This window comes from Manis pentadactyla, chromosome 14 (assembly GCF_030020395.1).
Source record: "Manis pentadactyla isolate mManPen7 chromosome 14, mManPen7.hap1, whole genome shotgun sequence".
NCBI lineage: Eukaryota > Metazoa > Chordata > Mammalia > Pholidota > Manidae > Manis > Manis pentadactyla.
Window position 1 is genome coordinate 61,228,334 of NC_080032.1, and position 22,481 is coordinate 61,250,814.

At 52.4% G+C, this 22,481-nt stretch overlaps 1 protein-coding gene across 6 annotated transcripts in view; it reads right to left on the reverse strand.

Moving 5' to 3' along the window:
- The window catches only part of TSPAN11 (tetraspanin 11), a 67,388-nt gene that overhangs the window by 20,531 nt on the left and 24,376 nt on the right, over positions 1-22,481 (reverse strand). For all 6 annotated transcript variants that reach the window (XR_005029411.2, XM_057491263.1, XM_036908290.2 and 3 more), the window contains exons 2-3: positions 19,813-19,907; positions 7,423-7,614 (exon numbers count right to left, since the gene is read on the reverse strand). Coding sequence is in view for 5 of the 6 variants with exons in the window: in XM_057491263.1 (XP_057347246.1) it covers positions 7,423-7,614; positions 19,813-19,896 (276 nt within the window). In the remaining variant the exon portion in view is untranslated. The remainder of the gene's footprint in view (positions 1-7,422; positions 7,615-19,812; positions 19,908-22,481) is intronic.

Sequence of the window (22,481 nt, forward strand, 5' to 3'; positions counted from 1 at the left end):
AAGCTTTGTGGCACTCCTGTGCACGTGCACAGTAGAGCCTGGGGCCTCTGGGCCTTTGCACACTCCATGCCCGTGCCTGGGATTCGCTGCCCCAGCCATGCCTGTGCTGCTCAGCTGTTAGCTGTCAAGTCTCAGCACGGGCAAGGCCTCCCCAAGTCCCCCTGAGCCAGTAGATCCTGGCCACGACCTCATTGCTGACAGCCTTCTTTCTGAACCTCTGTGGGCCTCATGGGCCTGGTGCTTTCCACTTCAGGCCTGATATTCTTTGACCCTCATCTGCCCTCCCACTCTGACCTGCCTCTTGTTCCTGGGCACCTGTGTGAACTGAACCAACCCCACTCCACCTGCTCCCTGACCTCTAGGCCACTCTTATCTTTTTGACTGGCCTGTCCCTGCCCCCAGTCCTTCCAGAAGCCAGCACCCGAGTCTTGGTCTGATAGAAACCAGTAATGAGAATTCCAAAGAAAGCTCTTACAGCCTCTGCCCTCCAGAAGAATGATGCCACTTCAGATTACACAAAACCAGCCCCCAAACACAGAAGGAACCCTTTGGTAAGCACAGAATGGGACCCAAACATTCATCTCCCCACCGGACCATCTACTAAAGTGTTTTTTTTTCTTTAATTCTCTAATGGAACAGTTCGAACCAGGAGCAAAGCTGGCTGTTTCCTAAAACTGCAGATCCAAAACGAAGCTGGAACAGCACAGCACTCTCTGAACCAAAACAACACTTTCTTTAATGAGAGGCTCTGTGGGAACTATGCGGAGATATTTCTCATTGTGGCATTAAGGTGATTAATTAGACGTAGAGTCTTCAGAAGGACTTGCACTGCAGAGGGGCAAGCTGAGCCCCAGACAGTTTCTGAGGCAGGTTCACTGGTGCGTAGAGTGACACCAGCTGATGACGCCCTTGATGTAAGTTTAAAGAATTGAATACACTTGGACTTTCAGAATTTTTCCACCGGACCGACTGCCACAAAGAAGGGGCTTCACCAAATTCCCCATCTTCTGTCCCCTCTGCCAGTCTGCACAATCAAAGATGGAAACCGAGCCAGTCTGAGGCTTGGGGTCAAGGCAGGTGGGGACCTGTGTAGAGGTCCCAGCCTATTCTCAGAGCAGCGTGGCAACAGTAAGAGAATCATCGAGGTGCTGCCGAGGTTAAGTTGGAGGGAGGAGAGCCCAGCCTGTGGCTCCTGCCTGATGGTGTGTGACCACGGAGGCAGGCCACAGTGGGTCAGGGAACTCAGCACCACCAGGCCACACAGGAGAAGATGGAGCCAGCTGTTTAAGCAGCAATGACCTCAGGGCACATTACTTTCTGGCAATTAACCACCAGCTGGAGGTTGTCCACGCTCAGAGGTGCAGCTGCCTGCCTGTTTGTGCAGAAGAGAGAGGATGTGGATTTTGACGCCTCAAGCCATTCCTGTAACAAGATGTCAGTGCTGGAAGGATGAAGGTGACCCCAGCCAGGGCTCACAGTCCGCCCCATCCAGCCACAGCCACGCTGATGTTGAGATGCAGCCACTCCCGTTGGGGGCTGCTCTACGGGCCTGCGCTCAGCCGGCTGTGCTCTGGCTGATGTCTGAGCTAATACCCGTTGTGGCCTGAGGGGCTGGGAGCAGAGCCAGGGTGAGGAAGGCGGGTCCACCAGGGGCAGAGGGAAGACAGGGAGGACTGGGCTGTGGGGAGGCAGGAGGCATTCTGGGACACACCAAGTAAACGCAGTGGAGACCATCCAGAGTGCAAGCCAAAATGTTGGGGGTCCAAAGAGCACACTGCGGGCAGTCACAGAGAGAACACATGCCAGGACTAGAGGCCAAAGACAGGCGTCACAGGGTTGCATGCTGGGACTGAGGAGAGTTCAGTGTGGACGGGCTGAGAGCAGGATTCAGGCTGGGTGGCAGGGCGCCACCAGGGGACCAGATGCCCTGGGGAGACATGGCCCCGGGAACTCGGGATGCCTCGGCCAGATGCGTCTGGGCCTGGGGGAAGCGACTGGCTGCTGCCTCCTCCCAGGCCCCTGCAAGGGCCTGGCTGTTCTTGGCTGTCTTCTCATAGGCTGCCAGAAAAAGATGGTGTAGCCTATGAGCGCGGTGCACACACCTGGACAGGTGGGACTGTGTGTGGGGCCAGGGTAGGATGAAGGAGGAAGGAAGGCTGAGCAGGGGAAATTCCTACAAGCCTGGAGGCTAGGAAACGTCCTGGGGCTCAGACAGGTCCAAGGCTCTGACCAGGTCCAGAAAGGAATTGAAACCTACACGGGCCCGTCAGGGCAGGTGCCCCGTATTCTTCGTTGACTCCACGTCCTGGACTGGGTCTCAGTCCCTGCGGTGTCTTCTCCCTTCTCACCCAGCTCTGTGCCCAGCAGAGCAGGAGATTCTGGGGATGTGCTGGAAACGCCTGCTGAGGCCAGTGAACTAGGCGGCCCCATCAACATAACACAGAGCACAAGTTGCCGAACATTGGAGGGGAGGAGGTGGTGGAAATGTGCTGGCGGTAAAAACTGCTCTGTTTGCTGCTACAGGTGGGTACAGGGGTTCCACCCGCTGCAGCCTGAGCAAGGTGGATGCTGAGCCCAGAATGGTGCTGCTCAGAGAAAAGAGTGGTGCTGCAGAAGGTGCCTGGCCAGCTTGCCCTGGGCGAGTCCCTCACCCTCTCTGAGCCTTCTGCGTAACGCGGGGTTTAGAAGGGAGGAAAGTCCTGGCGCTGCGGTTCCATCCGGGTGTGCAGCGTCAGCACCGTGCCTCCTCTGTCCTGGGCTGCCGCTTCCCTGCAGGGGCCTTCAGAGGAGCACCTCCAGCTCCTCCCCCTTTCCTTACTCGCTGCTCCTTCTATCTGTTTGGCAAGGGGCTTTCCTGTCCTCAGGAGGCCACGTTCTCTGCTCTCCACTATGCACTGAGATTACTGAGGCATTCATTCTTAGACAGGTAAGCTTGTCCCAACCAGAGCTGAAGAGTTGCTAAGGCTTCTGGCTGCAGATATAAAGCCACACACACCAGTCAGCTTCATTAGTAATAAAAATGACCTTTGGACCTCTGTCTCTGTCTCCTGGGTCTTATTATTCAATTGACTCTAAGTTCCCCTAAAACCTCAGGGTGCTGTGTGGTGAGACGGAGTGGAGCACTGAGTGCCGGGACAGAGCCAGTGGCAGGCCTTGGCCTGCGAGGAGCATGTCCAGACGCCTGTCTGGCCACCGCTCCTGTCCCGGTCCCAGGGTGCAGGGCCTGCTGCTCCGAGCCGTGCGCCACACCTCACTGATGGGAAGCAAGGGGGCTCTTGGCAGAGAAGGTAGCAGCCTGTCTCCTGGAGAGGAGCTAAGACCAGCTCGCCAGCCCAACGCAAAGGAGGCAAATGCAATGATCCTTTAAATGGCTGACTTTGCCCCACAGGCCATCTGTCCCATTAGCCCCATCACAGCAGAATGGTGGGACTAATCGCGCCATCAACCTCAGCAGCTGCCTGCATGGGGCCTTGGGATGGGATTTTCCTCAACCGCCAGGCCACTTCCAGGTTATCCTTAGGCAGGTGTTACGCTTACAGAGTAAGATTCATTTTAACATCAACAGGAGTGAAATGTCCCTGGGAAGGAAAAGACACCTGCATGTGCATGAGCTCCCAGACACCTCGCTGAAGGACCAGATGCCATTCAGATTGCCTGCTCTGCGGTGCCCCTCCCTCAAGGGCCCAGGTATTGGGGCGCTGACTGTGCCCATTCCATCAGAGGGACTGTAGTATCTCTTTCCAGTTACACGGTTAAGTCTAGCAACTGCTAGGGAGAGGACACAGGAGCCGAGTGATGCACAGGCAGGGTGTAACCCCCAAATAAACTGGGGAAGCAAACGCTGCTTACCAACCCCCCACCCCCACCCACCGCTGCCCTCCTGCAACACCCACATGTTCTGACCCACCTCTGTGGGCCCTGCTCTGAGACTGGGGGTTCAGGGGGTCAGAGAGCCCCAGTAAGGGGCGATCATCTTAACACATAACTGAGTTAAACTTTTCTCCAACACTTTGTTGGTGGGCTAACAGAGCTGGTTGCCCACATTGCTGGCACCTGCACGTGACTTCACTTGTGCGTGGATCACGTGGCAGGCAGCCAGGTAACCAGCCCCCAGTTCTCACTCAGGTGATTCACTTTTCACCCGGAATGCAAAATGTAGGTCATGAGTCAGGAGAAAAGGAAGTTCCCCTTCCCTGTGTTGGAGGCACCCAGGAGGAGGAATCAAAAGCAGCCCGGATAGTCTACAGGCACACACCAGATCATCTACATTTGCTCTCTTACAACACTAAACTGTTTTCTACCTTTATCTTGTATCTACCTACCACTTCAGCATTTTATTAAAAATAATAATAATAGAGAAATGTGGTATCCACATATAAATCAAGTATAAAAATCAAATGAATATTCATATTTGAACTGACTGTTTATAGTTCATAATGCATGAGCAAAACCGAAAGCTTCTGTGATGACTGCCCTTGCACTGTTCACCATGTAACTTATTCACTATGTAAGAATTTGTTCTACATGTAAGAACTTGTTTGTTATGCATCAGAAGATTGGAGACTGACGAAAATTAGGCTTGGGGTGGATTAATGATTGTGCAGTGAGTATTGACCCCCCTATACAGAACTTTATTGTTGTTAACAACCATTTGATCAATAAATATGAGAGATGCCCTCACCAAAAAATAAATATATATATATATATATATATATATATATATATAAATAAACACACTTCCAATTGTAAAATAAATAAGTAACCGGGATGTAATGTATAGCATAAGGAATATAGTCAAAATATTGTAACAACTTGGTATGGTGATAGCTGGTACCTAGAATTATCATGTATATAAATGTTGAATCACTGTGTTGTACACCTGAAACTAATGTAATACTGTGTGTCAACTACCCTTCAATAAAAAATAATTATCGAGGAAAAAAAAAAAAAGCAGCCCGGGACAGCAGAAAAGGCCCTGGACCAAGTCTTGGGGGCTGACCTGGCTCTGCTGGCTCTTGGCTGTGGGACTTCAGGCACGTCTCTTTCTATGGCTGAGAAGGCAGGCGGAGAGGTCTGTCTCTGGGCCACCTGGCATTCATTCCTTCTGCACAGCCCCTGAATTAAGTGAGGCCAATGAGGAGGAAGGGACAGATCTGCCGGGGTCTCGGGAAGAGGAGGGGCGGCATTCCATCAGGGACGGAGCTGATTTCAGCCCAAGGCCTTTCCTGACTGCCCAGCTGGAGAGGCGGAGCACAGCTCAGCCGTGGGCTTTTGTGCAGCATTTCAAGGCTGGCTCTTGAGTGTATTTGTATCTTGCTTCCCGAGGAGCCTGGCAAGAGCCTTCTTGCCCACGTCCCTACCTCCACGGCCCCTTGTGCTGCCTGAGGAAAGGCTCTCTCATTCTGGGGCAGAGGAGTCGGGCTGTAAAAGCCATGGCTGCACGATCTGTTCCTTTGAAGCGTGTGGGTAGCTGACTCACAGGTCAAAGTGCCACCAAGCAGATGAGGCCACGACCCCCCTGGCTAGGTGGCTGCTGGCGCACCGACAGAGTGAAGTGTGGCTGAGATGTGAGCTGTGGGGAAGGCACTGTCAACCCCCTGGGCTCTGCATCCTTCTTCCTCCCCAGCCCACGCTGTGGGGAACCCGGGGGTAATGGCCCGAAGAATAACTCCATTTATTTTTTGCTGGTGCTGAAATGATCAGTTTCGGCACCAAGGAGCTTGGTCATGGTATTGGTGATGTAAATGATAATTATAGCCATTTTATGATCTTTATATAATCTGGTGACTTGTTTCCTAAGACCTAAAATACTTCATTCTCCTCACATCTCATTCCCGAATGAAGACGGGGATACCAGGATGGCCGCGAGTGGCCGAGTGACTTCCCTGGGGGCAAGCTGGGCAAGCTGTGCTGCGACCTGCTTTTTGATCTGCAGTCTTGATTCTAGACCTTATTGCTGGCCAACCAAGTCTGGATATGTTTGATGGACATGCTGCAATCTGGAGTCCCCTCATGATCAGAAACTGGTTCTAGAATTTACTTTTTAATCCATCTCCTAAATATAAAAGTACCCCTGACATAGACCCAGTTTAGCCAGAACCATCCATCATAATCTTCATTTGGCTGAAGATAGAAAAGTTTTCAGAGCCAATATTCAAAACTCTAAAAATATCCCTTTCTTTTGACCAGGGTGGCATTTGTCCTGGTCATCGGCCTTAGGCTCAGATGGCCTGAATAATCTGCCCCTCTCATGCAGCCTTTGCTAAAAAAGATTTGGTGTGAATAATTTAAACCCCATTCCCTTTCCCCCCTTTGCAGATTTCTGGCGCTCAAGTGATCTTTTCAGCACCAGCAAAAATGTGCTATTTCTGTCGCCGATGACCATTTCCTTCCTGGGAAAGGGGCCTGGCGGGGCTGCCGGGGAGCTAGGGGGAGAGGCCGGCCCCCCGGAGGGGATGCTGCTCCCGTGGGCCTGGGGGAAGGTCTGAGGTCAGGCCTCTCGCTCCTCCGGTTCCAGGCTGGATGCCTGGCTTTTCATCGTCCTCTTCCCTCTTTGGGGACCACTTTGTCTAGACATAGACTTACTGCTTCTCTCCTTTGGCGTTACCTTCAGCCTTTAGCTGATGAAGATTTCAAAAGGGTTAGACATGGGGGAGGGGGAGAAGGAAATGAGACCCAGGGCCTCCAGGAACCACAGAGCACTTCAAAGCGGTCTTAACCACACCTCTAACCTCTAACTGGGGGCCTGGGTTTTAAAATTCCTACCGTGTTAGTCCCAGAAAGGTCCTCCAGCCACCTTAGCTTAAAAAAAATCAAGTGCTCAATAATTTCAGAGGCTGATGGCCCGGATGTGATTACTCAGGAGCCACCGTGCCAACCTGTGCTCTGTGCTGGCTATTGCATGATACTAAGGAATGACTGTTAATTGTTTTTAGGTGTGATAGTGGTATCATCATGTTTGCTTAAAAAGGATCCTCAGGTTTGAGAGGAGTACGTTGGAGCCTTTAAAGAGGGCATCACGTCTGGGGTGTTGGGAGCGGGAGGGCGCCAGACCAGGGCTGGCTAGGGATAGCTGTTGAGCCTGGCTGGTGGGAGAGAGCTTGCCATCTCATTCATTTGTGCAGGTCTCTGAAAATCACCATGATAAGGCCTGGAAGGAGGAGGAGGGAAATGGCAGGCTAGGGTGCAGGGGGAGGAGGGGCAGCGGCTGCCTCTGGCTCAGACGCCCTGGAGCTCAGTCCTGAGGAAGGAGACTGTGCAGCTGCACCCTCCGGCTTCCCCAGGCCTCCCACTCGGGGGGAGGTCACTCTGCTTGGTGGGTGCCCAGCACAGGAGCCCTGTCGAAGGACTGGGTGGGTGGTGAGGGGGCTCTGGCAGGTGGCCCAGCCTCCACCCAGGGTGCCGCGGGCAGGTGGCACTCACCGTGGAGAGGCAGCTCCTGTCCTCCCGGACGACAGCGCCGAAGCCCAGGAAGCCCGTCACCATGACCAGAGCGCCTGCAGAGATGAGGATGTAGGCGGAAGCGGCGAAGGTGCTGGAGGCCAGGATGCTGAGGTAGCCGCTCTTCTCCGCCAGGGTCCAGACGCCCACAGCCAGCACGGCGGTGCCGCCCACCTGTGGGAAGTGCGTCAGAGCGGGGCACCAGAGTGGGCACCCAGTTCTACAGGAGAGGCTTGGGGGGCTAGACTTGCCCGCGGTCACACACCTGAGCGACTTGCAGGACCAGATTTTGAATCCAGGTCTGATTTCCAATTCCACACATACCAGATGCCTGTTGTGTCTCTGTCTTGAGGCCAGAGGTGTGACTGCAAACTTAGCGTCAACCTTCACTTCCCCATCTGGCCACCCTGGGCCTTCCTCCTCAAGGGCTCCCCTCAGGCCTCCTCTCTCCCAGAGTTCTCCTTGGCTGTTGCCCACCTTTCCCTGGCTGGGCACTTTCACAGGCTGCTCAGTTTCATGTTTACATTGGCCCATGGGAGAATCAAGGCTGGGCTTCTCAACTCAGGTCTACAGATGAAGAAACCGAGGTGCACAGAGGAAAGGAAAACTGCCTGAGGCCCTGCCTCTGCTCAGGGGCATTTAGGGGCAGGGCGAGAGCACAGTCTGCCTGCTCAGCCACACTGCCCCCACAATGAAATGACACTGTGCTCCCCAAGCTGGAGGCACTAGGAGGCAGAGGGGACTGAGGAGGAGAGATTACTTCTTTGCTGACAGCCCCAAGAAGCGGCAGGGACAGGACGCTGCTGGTTGGCAGTTGCGGGGTGGGGGTGGGGGATGCCTCCTTAGGAAGGGCACCTGGGACACAGAGCTGAGGGCTCGCTTGCTGGGTTCCTTCTGCAGTGACTCTGAAACCTCCCTGTGACTATTGTGCTCAGTACAACTGAGTGTGCGCTGTGTCCTCAAGTTGCCACATGGGGAGAATTAGGACTGTCTGCCCGGCATCCTTGGGGGAGGCAGGACCCCGGGACCTGGGATTGTCTCGGCCATCTGCTTCTGGGAAGGCAGACTTCTGTCCAGCCCCCAGTCTCCCTGTGTCATTTGAGGACAGTTCTCTCCCTCAGATGGGTGGTGAGCATTCCCTGAGGACTCCCACAGGCCTCAGTCCATGTACATGCCAGCCTGCAGGCCTGCCCATCTGCCCCAGAATGATGGTGTAGCCCACCCTTTCATTTCACGGTTCTCTTGGTGGTCACAGGCATCAGCTAGGCACATGGAAGGTGGTCCTCAGCAGTTAATATGCACTAGGAATCTTCATGACTCGACTTACCACCTTCTCTGCTGAGCTCTGCAATAGCTCTTTGAGGACAGGGCAGGGTGGGCGGGCGGGCATATATCACCTGTTTTGTGGATGAAGAAACAGGCTTGGAGAGAGTAAGAATGTGCTCAAGACAACACCACTGAGAAGTTTCAGAACTGAGATTCAAACTCCTGAGAGCCAATCCAGGACTTGGTCCTCGGATTCCACATGTTGGGCCAGGCCTGCCCCCTACTTCCTTTCTCTTTTTAGACGTTTCTGTTTTTTCCCAAGTGCCACTTTATCTCTTCCAGCACCTCCAGCAGGTGAAGACAACCAGGTGGAAACAAATCACACAGCTGTGCTGCTCCAAATGGAAGGTGAGAGGCTAGTGGCCCACATTTCTTCAATTCCAGGACACACCTGTTTCTCCACATTTTAACATCTTTAAAATTGAGATTTACCTTATGATTAATGGCATCTTACAGTTATTCTTGACAGCACATTTTCTTAATGGTACAGAAAACAATGGTGTGTCTTACAACCGATGGTATCTTAGATGCAATGACACAGTGGACTACAATGGGTTTCTAAATTCTCTGGGAGTGTGCATTATCTCTGGCTCACAGAACCTCCACAACCAGTGAGGACTTTCCTGAGTCTTGGTCAGTGGAGTTGTGTGAGGTGAGGGTTTCCAGAACATCCTGCACACATTCTTTCTGCCCCCTGCATCTCTGGGAAGCCTGGGTGAAGGTGATAACTTCCTTTGCATAAACTAGCTGTGTGATTTAAACGTAGTCCCTTAACCTCTCTGGGCCTCCATTTCCCCATCTCTCAAAAAAGGAGGTTATATTAGACCAGTTGTTCCAAACCTATAATAACCAAGGGCCTCTTTGATTAGTTTTTCCAATAGTTCTTATGTTTTGAGGGCTTTTGCCTACCAGAGTGCATTAATTAATCCTTCCCATTTTTTATTAAAGGCACAGGGTAGTGCCAGGAAGAGATTCTGAGCAGCTTGCAGCAATGTGACCACACTGAGCTGATCTAACTTTTAATGGGTGTTTCCTCTTTAAAGCTTATTAATAAGAAATAAGAAATAAGCACATCCATTATCCGTTAGGCTCATCAACCCCACAGGCCAAGCTTGGATCTGGGACCACTGAAAGGGGCACATTAAGAGTGGACTGGGTCCAATCTGTTGGGGGACATGGAAACCACTGAGAATCTGATAAAAAGCTTTGGACCGGCTACCTAGAGAAATGGTCATCCACATAAAATAATACATTCCAGTTCAGGGCTAGAGTCTCATCTTGCACCATGCAGTGGGCCCTGGTGCCCACAATCTCCAAGGCTTCTGCCTCCTGACACTCCTTGAAGGCAGCATTTCTCAGCCTGTCTGACAGCACAATCACGTGGGGAGCTGTGAAAAACTGAAGCCACATTCCAGGCCAATTGGGAAGTCTGTGAGTGGGACCCAGGCATGAGTATTTTATTAAGTTCCCAGGTGGAACCACTGCCCCGGTTTCGTATTTAAGGTCAAAGTGTGCTGTCCCTTTTGCCCAGTAGGTGGTGCTGTACTGAATCTCAGAACCCACTGCTTCCTGGAAGCTTTGTGCCCCTGGGTCAGGGTCTCAGCTGCCTGGAGAACTTGGGACCTTTGTCCAGGAATTCCATCCTTTTCCCTGTCTGTGTTACGGCATTTGATTTGGTAGGAGCATTGCGGTAGAAGGTAGGCTAATGAGCGGAATGTTCAGTCCAAATGGATGAAAATCAGATTATGCAAGAAAAGCGAAAAATATGTGGCTCCCAGGGGAGGGAATGGGGGGCTATGAGAAATGCAGCCCTGCGGGAGGAGCAGTACTGACCCGTTAATGGAGCGCTGCTCTCTTCCAGAGCCCTTGCCAGTCATAGAAAGGGCTAGAGTCTTGCAAAGCAGTAGAGCCTGCAAATCAGCCAGGGTGACAGCGGGTGGTCCTTGGCCACAGGGCAGGGCCTGGGAGGGATACACCACCCTGATTAAGGTCTAGAAAACAAACCCATACTCATTCTGACGTCCAGAAGAACTCAGAAGGTGAGTCAGTGGGGACCCCAATCCTCCCTGGGGATGTCACAGCTGGTGGAGAAGTTAGCATCTGCAGTGGACTCCGAGTGGGATCTGCCATCAGGAGCAGAAGGGTTGCAAGTCCTTTGGGAACTCTCCTGCTTAGAACCTGGTCAGCTCTTTAGGAAACAATCTTTCCTCTGGAAAGAAAAAGTAAAAGGAGCTAAAGGTCTGAATGGCTCATCAGAGGTTGCGCCGGGAGGGTGGAAGTCAGTAGGCTTGGGTTCCAGCCCCAGCTGTGCGCAGCATTAACAATGTGACTGTGTGTCTGACTCTTGGTCTTTCTAAGCCTCAGTTTTCACATCTGTAAAATGGTGGCTTTGGATGAGCATATCTCTGAGGTTCCTTCCACACGGACACAACACACCTCTTATTACCAGGAGAAAAGCCTTTCGCCAATATACCACCAGTAAGATGCTTCTAGACCAGGGACCCGTGGCTCTCAGCCAAGCGGTCTGGAGACTGCCAAGGTCAGCAAAAAGAGCGGTGGGAGAGGGACTGAGAGGTGCTCATTGAGGTGGGGAAAGATCTGAGCCCAGTGAACTATTTCAACAGCTATTTGCAGAGTTGATTTGACAATATTTGGCTTCTTACAGAAACTGGGTTAGTTTTCTGTGGAATATTAATTCCATTTTTTAAAACTATAGCCTGTAGCCAATTAACCAGAAAAGCCTGCAGAGGGTGAAGCTGGCCTTACCAACGAGGACACTGGCAGGCCGGGAGTGTGGGAGTGGGCAGGGCAGGTCACCCATGCGGTGTAATTTTGGAACTTTCCATTTATAGAGAAGTAACATTGCCAAAAAGTTACTCATATCTTCTCGGGGAGAAAAATTAGCCTGAGCAGCCGCACATGCCTGGGTCTTGACTGACATCAGGCAGCAGACCTGAAGGAAAGCAGAGAGTGTTAAAGGGCAGGAGTTTTCTTTGTCAGGCTACCCAGGGGGAAGAGGAGTGGGGTGGAGAAGGGGCCAGGCCTGTGGGACTACCAACAAGGAAGGCTCCCCGCTAGGGAAGGAGCCCTGGGCAGGGGAGCTCTCTGCCTTGAGGGGAGCCTGTGGCATGGGGAGGCAGTGCAGTGCACCCAGGTGAGGCTTGCTGGGCCCTCCCAGGTGCTGAGCACCATGCAGGCCTGGAAAGGTATTGGGCTGGAAGTGTGTCCACCCATTTAGAGCCACACTGGCCACCTGGGGCCTCCTCCCCAGTCTCATCAATGGCACTGGTACCCACTGGGTCCTGAAACCCCCCCAAGTCACTCTGCACTCCTTACTCATCTTTACTGGAGGCCAACTGCCACCTGCTCGCACACCCCACACACTGCCTGGCTTTGGCCCCCACCCCTAGCCCCTGGGTCAGCTCTTGCCCCCTGCTCTAGCCAGAGGCCAGTGTGCATGCTTCACGTGCCAATCCACCTGGGCTCGCCGAAGAGGTGCCACCAGCTGCCCATCAACCAGAGCACCAGGCGCAAACTCCAGCCCTTCAGCATCTGGACTGATTTTTGGCTTCGTCTTCTGTGACTTCCCTTCCTCCACACCTGGGCTTTAAGGGTTACTATGAACTAAGTTGTTGTTTTCTTGAAAACATGACAGGCACCCAATAACCATGGCAATAGAAGGGCGAAGAAGGCAAGTGGCGGGTGTCGGAATCCCAGCCCCCCTCTGCTGTGTGGATCAGGACAAGAGGCACAGCTGCTCTGGCCTCGGGTTCCTCATCTCCCGCTGCCCCCCATTCCCCAGGGTGCTCTCCACACCTCCGCTTCTGCCTCTGCCTCTCGGGGGCCGGTTCCTCCCCCTGCTCTCCAGCGAGTGCTCGGCATGGACCGGGAGCTGCCCCCTGCTCCCGAGTCCTGGCCCAGCAGCACCCGGTGGGACGGGCCAGTGCAGGGGGCCAGGGAAAAGGCCATCTGCTGCCCTCACTGCCTCTGCAGGATGGGTCCCTGGGTCACACTCAGGACTTCTCCCTGCTTTCTGGCAATTTTTAATTTCAGGGGGAGTTTGAGTTTCAGAGGCGACAGAATCTTCTCCAGGTCATCAGGAAGCCTGAGGAATGGCCTGGCGTAGCACCCGAGGGGTCATTAATGCCAGACCAATGCTTCATCATTCTTTTCAATGGGCATCCATTAGGCACCTACTAAGACCAGGCACGTTGCCAGTAGTGGGGCCCAAGGAGCGTGGTGCTGTCCCTGTCCCGTGCTGCTGGCAGGTGTCTGGGTGGGAAGACCCTGACTAATCACGAGGGTGACTGTGATAAAGGAGAGGTGGGAGCTCAGGGAGAGGCCCAGGAGACAGGGTCTAAGCAAGATGACATTTCCCATAAGTAGCCAGGACACAGTGGGGACTAGAGTTAGGAACTCTATTTTCCAGCTTGGAGCCCATTTTACCAGCTTGGCTGCTGACCCACAAAAGCTGCTTTGTCCATGAAGCAAGCCACCTGGTGTCTGGGCCAGAGCCAGGCCTAGCGTCCCTGAGTACAGCAAGGGCAGCTCAGGGCTGTCACCACCGGCTTAACCTCTGACTGGTCTCACCAGCAGTGGCCCTAAAGATCAAATGTGCATCCCCCTCAAGCATGAGCCGGCCCCCAGCAGACCCTGACAGCACAGGGGCAGAGAAGCCTGGCCACCACGGGCCCTGTGGCTTCAGCACCTCCGTGGTGGGGGAGGCAGGGGTGGGGCAGCAGAAAACCAAACACAGGGCCCCTCACCCACTGCTTCTCAGGTGACACGCCCTGGAGGCAGGGTGAGGCCATGTCCATGTTCAAGGGGATGGTGATACACAAGTGAAGGGCTTGCTACCTCTGGGGAAGAGGCTGCTCCCTACCAGGCCCCCGGGGGTCCCACAAGGATGGCAGCGTTCTCCAGCCACCTCACTCCCCTGGCCGGGCTCCGAGTCCCCCCATCCTCTGCGTACTGTCGTGGCCCATGTCCCCCCTATGGAACCCCAGGGATTCCCTGGAGGCTGGGCCCCACCGGCCCCCAAGGGAAGCACCAGTGCTTCAGCCGGTGTCCTGGCCAGGACAGAGCTTCGGCTCAGAGGCAGCCCTCTTGTCAAGGGAGCTGCTTCCCCAGGTAGCCTGTAGGCCGACATAGCTCCTGGGAGGCTGGAGAAGTTAACACAGCCAAGCAGCTAATTAAAATAATAAATTGGAGAACAATATTGGAGGGAAGATGGGCGCTGCAGGAAATGGGAGGGGAAGAGAAGCATTTCCTAGGCGGCTGTGTGGGAAAGGCTGGGTCACATCTTTTAGGGTCACGACCAGGGCAGCAATGTGTTGGCAGGTTTGGTCCCCAACCCAGAACTAGATCCAAGGGGGGCTCCCCTGCTCAGTGAGATGGTGTGACCAGTGCTGGGTTAATCAATATGCAAGGTAGGGGTGGGGTGGGTCTCCAAGATGGCGTGATGGTGAAGGACAGGGTTCAGGCATCGATTGAGTGTCGGGGGTTGGGGTCTGCAGGGGTGGAGTTTAGGTACAGGATGTGGTGTCTACTGGGACACTGCTGTGTTTTGCTGATGTTCTTCATGCTCTGCGGGTCTGACGGCCCATACTCTCAAAACCTCCAAATCCAGGCTCGTCCGAATCCTTGGGGACATTCTGGATTCCCAGAAAGCATCAGAGCAGGGGGTCTAGCGCTGTGAATATGAATGAGTCAGTGGTCTATGGCAAAAGGGAGGAGCACCACACTGTGAGTCCAAAAACCCAGAATTGACATAGAACTCTGCCAATCATCTGAGCCTCAGTTTTATCATCTAGAAAATGGGAATGAAGATGAAGAGTGGTTGTGAGGATCAGGTTGGAGTTTTTCAAACATTGGAAGTAACCCATTAGAGCTGTGAAATACATTTGGTGAGCTACAAATTATACTAAAAAACAAAAAGCAAAACAAAGCATTAAGAAAACGTAAGAGAAAATACTGGAGTGCATCGCACAGTGAGGCTAAGCGTGGTTTCAGGAGTGAACAGTGCTGTGTGTCTGCGCTGTGCACGTGCACCAAGCATGTGTCAGAAACCATGCTAAATGCTTCCTAAATGTCCATCTAGTTCTCACAGGCACTGACATCCCCCTGTAACATAGGAAGAAGGGAAGATTTGTGCAGTGACATGATTCGCCGAATGCTCCAGTTGGCCCAGGTCACCATGACTAGATGCCACAGCTGGGTGGCTTAGACAACATGCATTTATTTATTTTTCTCAAAGTCCTGGAGGCTGAAGTCCCCAGGTAAGGCGCTGACTGATCCGGGGCAGTGAGGACCCCCTTGCTTACAGAGGCTGCCTTCCCACTGCGCCCCATAGGGCCACTGCTCTCTGCGTGCTTACGGGGGGAGCTCTCTCTCCTCTACTTGTATGGCCACCAGACCTCTTAAGTACCACCTAAAAGCCTGATCTCTAACCCTAACCCCAACCCTGGGGCTTGCGACTTCTGAGGGGTCACAATTCAGCCACAGCACCTAATGTCCATGGCAAATACATAGTGGTGTGTGAATTTGAACCCAAGTTTGAGCCTGGGTCTCCCCAGCATGCTCTGCTCCCACACTAACCCACACACGCTCCAGAGACATGGGGGACAGAGCAGGACCTGGAGCTGGAGGAAACAAAGTCTGGGCCAAGCCTGTAGGCTTGGTGGTTAGAGAGCCAGCAGGCTCCGGCTGGGGGTCTTTGGGCAAACTCTTCCCACTCTAAAATGGGGCTCAATAGAGCTGCTCACAGCCACCAGGGCACTGGGAGGATAACCAGTGGAAAGACATGCCAGAGAAAGCCTACAGCAGCAAGAAGAAGCCTCCATGAAAGCTGGGGCTCTGTCACCCAGGGATTCTGAGTGCCTAGAACAATGCTCATCACCACTACCAGGCCGTGGGCAAGATTCTGAGCTGGGCGAGCATGTCCCCCGTCTGTAAAATGAGGGCAACAGCGATCCCACCATGAGGGGAGATTTGAGGATCACACGAGATCATCTGCAGGAGGCCTTTAAGCAGCGAGCCTCACGAGCACCAGGCGGCGTGACCAGCGCCAGGAAGTCCTGGGCTTCCCTGTCCTCTCTGTGGAGTTTCAGCCGAGTGGGCAAGGTGACACACAGGGACAGCACACCCCTTCTGAGCAGGTGCCAGGAGGCGGCATGCGTGCTCAGCAGGCAGGTGGCTGCCTGAGAACCCTCCCTGTGGCTCTGTGCAATATTCCAGTGCTACATCTTGTAAGAGGGGCTCAGGCAGGAGCCTCGGCCCCTGGACCCCAAGGTGCTGGTGGAAGGTTCTCTGGGGAGAGAGAGCCTCACTGACAAGGCCCCTCCCTGGGAAATTCTGGTAAATTCCAGAGGACTTGGTGCGCTACAGCGGACATGCCACTGTGCTCTGCCACGGGAGGAGGCGGGCTCACCTCCTTCTGAGGAGATGGCAGCAGGTCCAGGGGCAGATGCCTGGACACGGCGGACTGGAGACGGAGGCTTGGACCTCTGAGAACTGATCATTGCCACGAGGGGATGAGGCGTGTCCAAACGGGCTGTGGGAAGCTGTCCATGCACAGCCAGGCCCCCAGGCAGGGCTATTTTACCCAAAGCAGGGAGATCTATATGGGGAAGCCCAGCCCCAGGAGCTGCTCTGGTAACACACGTGCTGCCCACCTGCCTGCGCTGCCACCCACATGCCCTTCTCCTGTCCACTCTTGCAGGGACAGACCCTGAGGCCGCTCTGGCTGGAAGGGACTCGAGGTGGGTCACCCCATGCACTGCCCACTCCCTCCTAGGGCACAAGCAGGAGGCACAGGGTCAGGGCTCTTGCAAGGGTATTTCAGGCTGGGCTCTCACATCTGCCCTTTGACCCCGCTGTTGCTGCCTCCCCTTTCCCAGTGCCCGGTGGGTGCTATCATGCTAATGCCTACTCCCCAACCCCCATTCACTATTCTCCGGAGGGTGCTCTCGCCACAGCCACCAATGAGCGCTGTGTGGCCAAACCCAGGGGCTGCCCTCCAGGCCTTGGACACCTGATGTGGCCTTCCCCTTGAACACTGCCCGCCTGCACTGATCTCCAGCCAGTTCTCTCACTTTTCCTCCCACCGGCTGACTGCCCTCCCCCAGCTCTCCTGGGGGGACCCCTCATTCCAGCTCACCGGGGAGTCTCCTGGTGTTAGCGCAGCAGGACCTCCCATCTCAGGAACTCCCTCGGTTCAGGGCAAATGGGGACTGCCACTGGGCCTGCACTCACCCCTGACCGCTGGGATGTGCCACACCTCATTCCTGTCTCTCTTCCCAGTCTCCACCTCTGCCTGAGGGTTCTCACCTATTTCCATGGCTGCAACCACCATCCGGGATGACCCAGACCCACGAGCTAACTTCCCCTGACATCCCTGCTATGGTGTCTCCCGGTGACTTAAACGCACTGTGCCTACATCTGACCCAAACTGCTGCCCTTCTCCACCTCCTGCTGCAGGGAAGAGCTCCACCTTCTACCCAGGAGTTCCATATTCTGAACACCTCTTCCCTCTCACCCAGTTAATGCCTGAATCTTGTCAATTTTACCTCCTAAATCCCTAACACTCTAAACAGTTCAATCCCCGTGGTCACTCCCAAAGTGCAGGTCACCACCATCTCTTGTCCTGATCAGGGCAATGTCTAGAGGAAGTGTCAGTAGTTGTCATTCCTGGGATGGTCAGTATTATGGGTTGAACTATGTCCCCAGAAAGATTTGTTTAAGTCCTAACCCTGTTAGCTGTGAATGTGATCTTATTTAGAAGTAAGATCTTTGCAAATGTAATCAAGTTATGATGAGGTGATTAGGGTGGCTTATAATCCAATATGAATGGGGCCCTTAGAAGAAGAAGAAAATGCCGTGCAAAGACAGCGACACTCTGGGAGAATGCCATGTGCTGACAGAGACAGAGTCTGGAATAATGCAGCTGCCCCCCGAGAACGCCAAGGATTGCCAGCCACCATCAGGAGCCAGAAAGAGGCAAGAGAAGATTCTACCCCAGCGACTCAGAGGGAGCTTGGCCCTCCTCACATGGTGACTTTGGACTTCTAGCCTCCAGAGCTACAAGAGAATACATTTCTGTTGTTTAGAACCACCTGGTTTCTGATACTTTGTTACAGGACCTCTAGGAATCTGATACAGTGAGACATGGGCAACTTTTATGTGTTTATTTATACTCTTCAGTATTTTATTACAGATAAATTTTCTGTAGTGGACACATAAGACTTTTATGATCAGGAAAAACATACTTATTCTTAAAAAAAAATCCTCAGCAAGAATTCCAAACACCCTATTGGATTTATCTCTGGGGATGGAAACTGTCTACATCCGCACAGCTTACTGATCACATCAACACAGCTTTATATTATTTCACTGTCTTCATCAACATGACTTCACTATTCCAGGAAACTCTTGCCCAGGAAGATAAAAGTTGCAAATAAGTTTATTGTTCATTTCAGGAACTTTGCAAAAGACATTTGAACAAACATCAACTTGTCCAACTTTTTCATAGATATCATCAAGTCGCTGTCTACTATCCAAGAACCTTCAAAACCTGGGCTTGCTGTGTCCACCAGCCCTCAATGGCCAGACCACGACCCTTCTCAGTCTTAAGGAATTTCATTAATCTCAGAGAAAGACCCTGAAAACGAAGACATATCCCATTTCTGCCTTTGCCTTTCTGAGCTGTTTCTACGACTCTGCAAGGGGGTGTAACCCTCGCCGTGGCCAGCAGGAAACCCAGGCTGCCTTATCAGCAGGCTGGCTGGGTGGTATTTCCAGGCCTTCTACCTCTCAGATATCTGAAATACTGCATTTAGTGAGTAGCTTCTGTGTGTACAGACTAAGCTAAGCTTGACATATACCATTTTAGGGCATCTACTAAATGAACTGTTAAAAGATAAACTGAGGCATATTAAACATTTTAAGAGTTTGAGCACAAATCTATTCATATTGGGCAGCATCCCATCAAGCAGGCAGAAAGGAGCCCCAAGGAGCAGAGCAAAATGAAGGACTTTCATAGGCAGAGAGAAGTGGAACAAGAGAGTCCTACTAAGCAGAAAGGCAGGTTGGTCATGGCTGGGTTACTCTCCTGTAGGGGATGGCTGTTCATGTGACTCCTGATCAACTGGTGTAAGATTCTATTTCCTGGAGAGCCACAACTGTAATTAAGTCAAGTCCAAGTCTGTTTGGTGACCTGGGGCTTAGCATCACTGACTCTATTTGGGGCCTGTTGTCTTGTTTTTAATAGAGCCCAAGAGGTTAGAAATGATCCTTGTTTTGTAGCTGGGGAAACAGATTCAGCCTGTATAAGTGGCTTGTCCAAGGCCACCCCATTAGTAAGTAGCAGAGCGTCAGTCTGGCTGACTGCAAAGCCTATCCTCTTAGTACTCTTCTGCTTCTCCAAACTTAGTGAGATTGTAATACAAAATACACACCTTCCAGGGTCGGGCCTTTGGGGAACTGATCATATTCTGCTCCCAATTACCCCAACAATTGCCTCAAGTGGACAGACTCCACTCCTCTGGGGAGACCTCACCTGGGCAGGGTTCCTGAGGGTCAGTTGCTGGAGGGGCCATCCCCATCGCATGCAGAGGCAGCCCCTGGCCCCCAGGACTTTTGGTCTCTGCCCTGGGCCCAGAGAATGTTAACCATGAAAGCAAATTGGCTTCAGTGTAAAACAATTATTTCAGGCAGTCACATTTCCCACAAGGCACTGGTACAACATGTTAGCAGGGAAGAGAGACCTGGACCTTTTGTACAGCGGATGGAACATAAAGCTCTTTGTTATGATTTTGCATCCTCTATTCAGATGCCATGTGGTACCGACTCCACGCCAACCTGCAGACCAGATTCTTTTCTTCCCCCTCAGTAGCAAATGTACATATTTGCTCTAAAGTAGGCAGAATTTGCCCATGGGTGGTCTTTCACTGGGAAGAAATCAACCCTGTGTGGTGAGTCACAAAAAAACAAAGGTGGCTTGACTCACATGGTGCCGGGGAAGGGGACATGTGTGCAGAATTCACTCACCCAGAAGAAGAAGTTAAAGACAAAGAGTAAATACTTCAGGTAGACCATCAGCCAGTCGTCCTGTTCAGCCTTGTAATGGGCCATGGTTGCTGGGCCTGCAAAGAAGACACACATGCTGGGCTAGGGCATCCAATGGAGAACCACCCACCCTCCCCAGAGCCAGAGCTCCCTGCAAGCTTCCCTACAAAGGGCTTACAAGCCTGTCTGGCCAGGTGGGCCTGAGGATGTGGGTCTGTAAGCTGGAGCAAAGATCAGTAAAATGCAAAGGCTACCTGATGCACAATGGAGGTGAACTGGGCAGAACTTTCTAGACTTTTGGATCTTGGTGTTTTCTTTTCCACACAGCTCTAACCTACAAGTCTTTCTGCAGACTTTTCACTGGCCTGCTTGTGTTCTTATATTCTTCCCATCTCATCGGGGTTGCAGGACACAGGTTTCCCCTTCTCCACACACTCATACACACAGTCAGCAAACCAGCTGGGCATTGGAATCCTGCCCAGCATCATCTGAACAGGACTTCTGCATGCATAGGTGAAGCATAAGCCCCAAATCAGAGTGTCCATGCTGGGAAGGACCTAGCTGATCACCCAGTGGACCCCACCTGTCCCTGCACTTCGGCCTTCTAATAAGGAAGCAGGTCGGCAGGCCTGGTGTCCAATTACGAGGCCTCTGGAGCCTGACTCCCTGGGCTCAAGCCATGGTCTGTCACAAGATGCAAGAGACTCTGGGTAAGTCATGTGCCCTCCCACCCCTGAGCATCCTCATTTAAGGTAATGATACCTACACTGCATGGTTGTTCTGAGGCTTCAACAGGATAATCCTTGGGAAGTGTTAGCATAGCCCTTGGCAAAAAGTAAGTGCTCAATAAACGTTGGTTATTATTACATGTAGCAGGGATTAGAGCCCAGGACTCCAGCCCTAAAACTCCCAGTCTTTGCCCCAGAACCACGCTCCCTCTGATGGCCTCTCTGGGAACGTGACGCAATGGGGTGGTAAAGGGAGGGAAGGCACCTGTCCTCAGTGATCCCGTTCACTTCTCAGGAAGTCTGAACAATGGCCTTGGTGGTTTCCTCTTCTCCTCAGGCTGCGTGTGCCACGGGCACCTGCTCACACTCACAGAGCAGCTGCCCTTAGGAAACGGTCCCCCTACAGGGACGTCTCATTGCAGAAGCAGAAGCAGTGAGGCACTGGCTCTGCCCATTTCCATCTCTTTCTGCCTCATTCCCCACCTCCAACTACGGCCTCCTTGTCTCTGCTCTGCTTTTTATTTCAAGCTCACGGGCTCAGGGAGAGAGGAAGAGAGAAAAGGAAAAGTGGCTGCCTTATTTGGGATTTCTATTTGCAGACCTTGAAGAAGGTAATTTAAGACTTTCAGTCTTCTTGTTAAAAAAAAGACAAAACCCATTTTCCTCCAGTTTAGTCTGAAAGGCAGGGTAGTGGAAAAAAATACAGGAGGGAAAAAAGGAATTCTATAAAAAAGTGTAAAAAATGGTGATATATGGGGTCAGCCAGGCAACAGGAATGGGAGCTGTTACATGTTCATTCTCCAGGTGGCCCTGACAAGGGACGCTCTGGGCCACTGGGGGCCATCAGTACAATGACCAAGTCTGTCCGGGGCCCACCCTCTCCTGTCTGCACCCTCTCCCCACCTGCCTGCCCACTGGGCTCACGCACAGAACCTTCTCCCAGGCTGCAAGCCAAGGGGCCAGGACCCTCTAAGGGAAAGGGACATTTTTAAAAAAGGGGTCCCGGCAGAAGACAGGGTTTAACAAAAAGAAACTCATTTCTAGTGGTAATATTTTAGCCATTAGTGATACATAAGACAGAACCACAGAATATCAGGGTCAGGGAAACCTTTGGGCTCCCTTAATTTACCCTTTTCCAGAAGCAATGAGGAAATCAGCACTCTCTAAAGTCATAAGGCTAATTGGTGGGAGCAGTTTCCTATCTCCCCTGTTCAGTTCTCCTTCCCTCACTGCGCCCCCATCATATGTGGGGCTCTGTGCTAGTGGCAGAGGCCCCAAAGAAGTGTCAATAGCAGCTTGGAGCCAGATGCCTGGATCTGAAAATTAACCTTGTCATTTACCAGCTGTGTGACCTTGGGCAAGTTATGTAACCTCTCTGTGCAGCTAATATTTATTGAGCACTTGGTATGTGCCAGGCACAAGACTAAGTGCTTTACATGTGTCACCTTGTTCAGTCTCTCCAATAGCCCTATGAAGCAGGGTTATTTCCATTTTTCAAGAAAAGGAAACTGATACTTAAATAACCTGTCTAAAATTACATAGCTAGTAAGTGGCAAAGCCAGAACAGAATGTAGAGCTTCTGATTTGGCCTAAGCTCTTACCCACTGTGCAATGTTCTCAGGACCAGAGCTGCAAGGGGAAGGGAGGAAGGGAGGGGCAGAGACTTCTGGTTTCCCTGATACTTGTTTTTTCTTGCCTTAGGACTAGAATCCCAGGTCCTTGGCCACCTGGAGCAGACATTTCCCAGCATACCTTTCTGCTAGGTGTAGCCAGGATTAACTCCTGGCCAAGTATGCAACTTCTTAGATGTATCTTTTTTTTGGTATATGTTTCATATGCATTTGAAAAGACTGTGAATTCTGTCATTGTAGGGTACAGAACTCTTTATGTGTCAATGAGGTCAAATTTGTTAACTGTACTTTT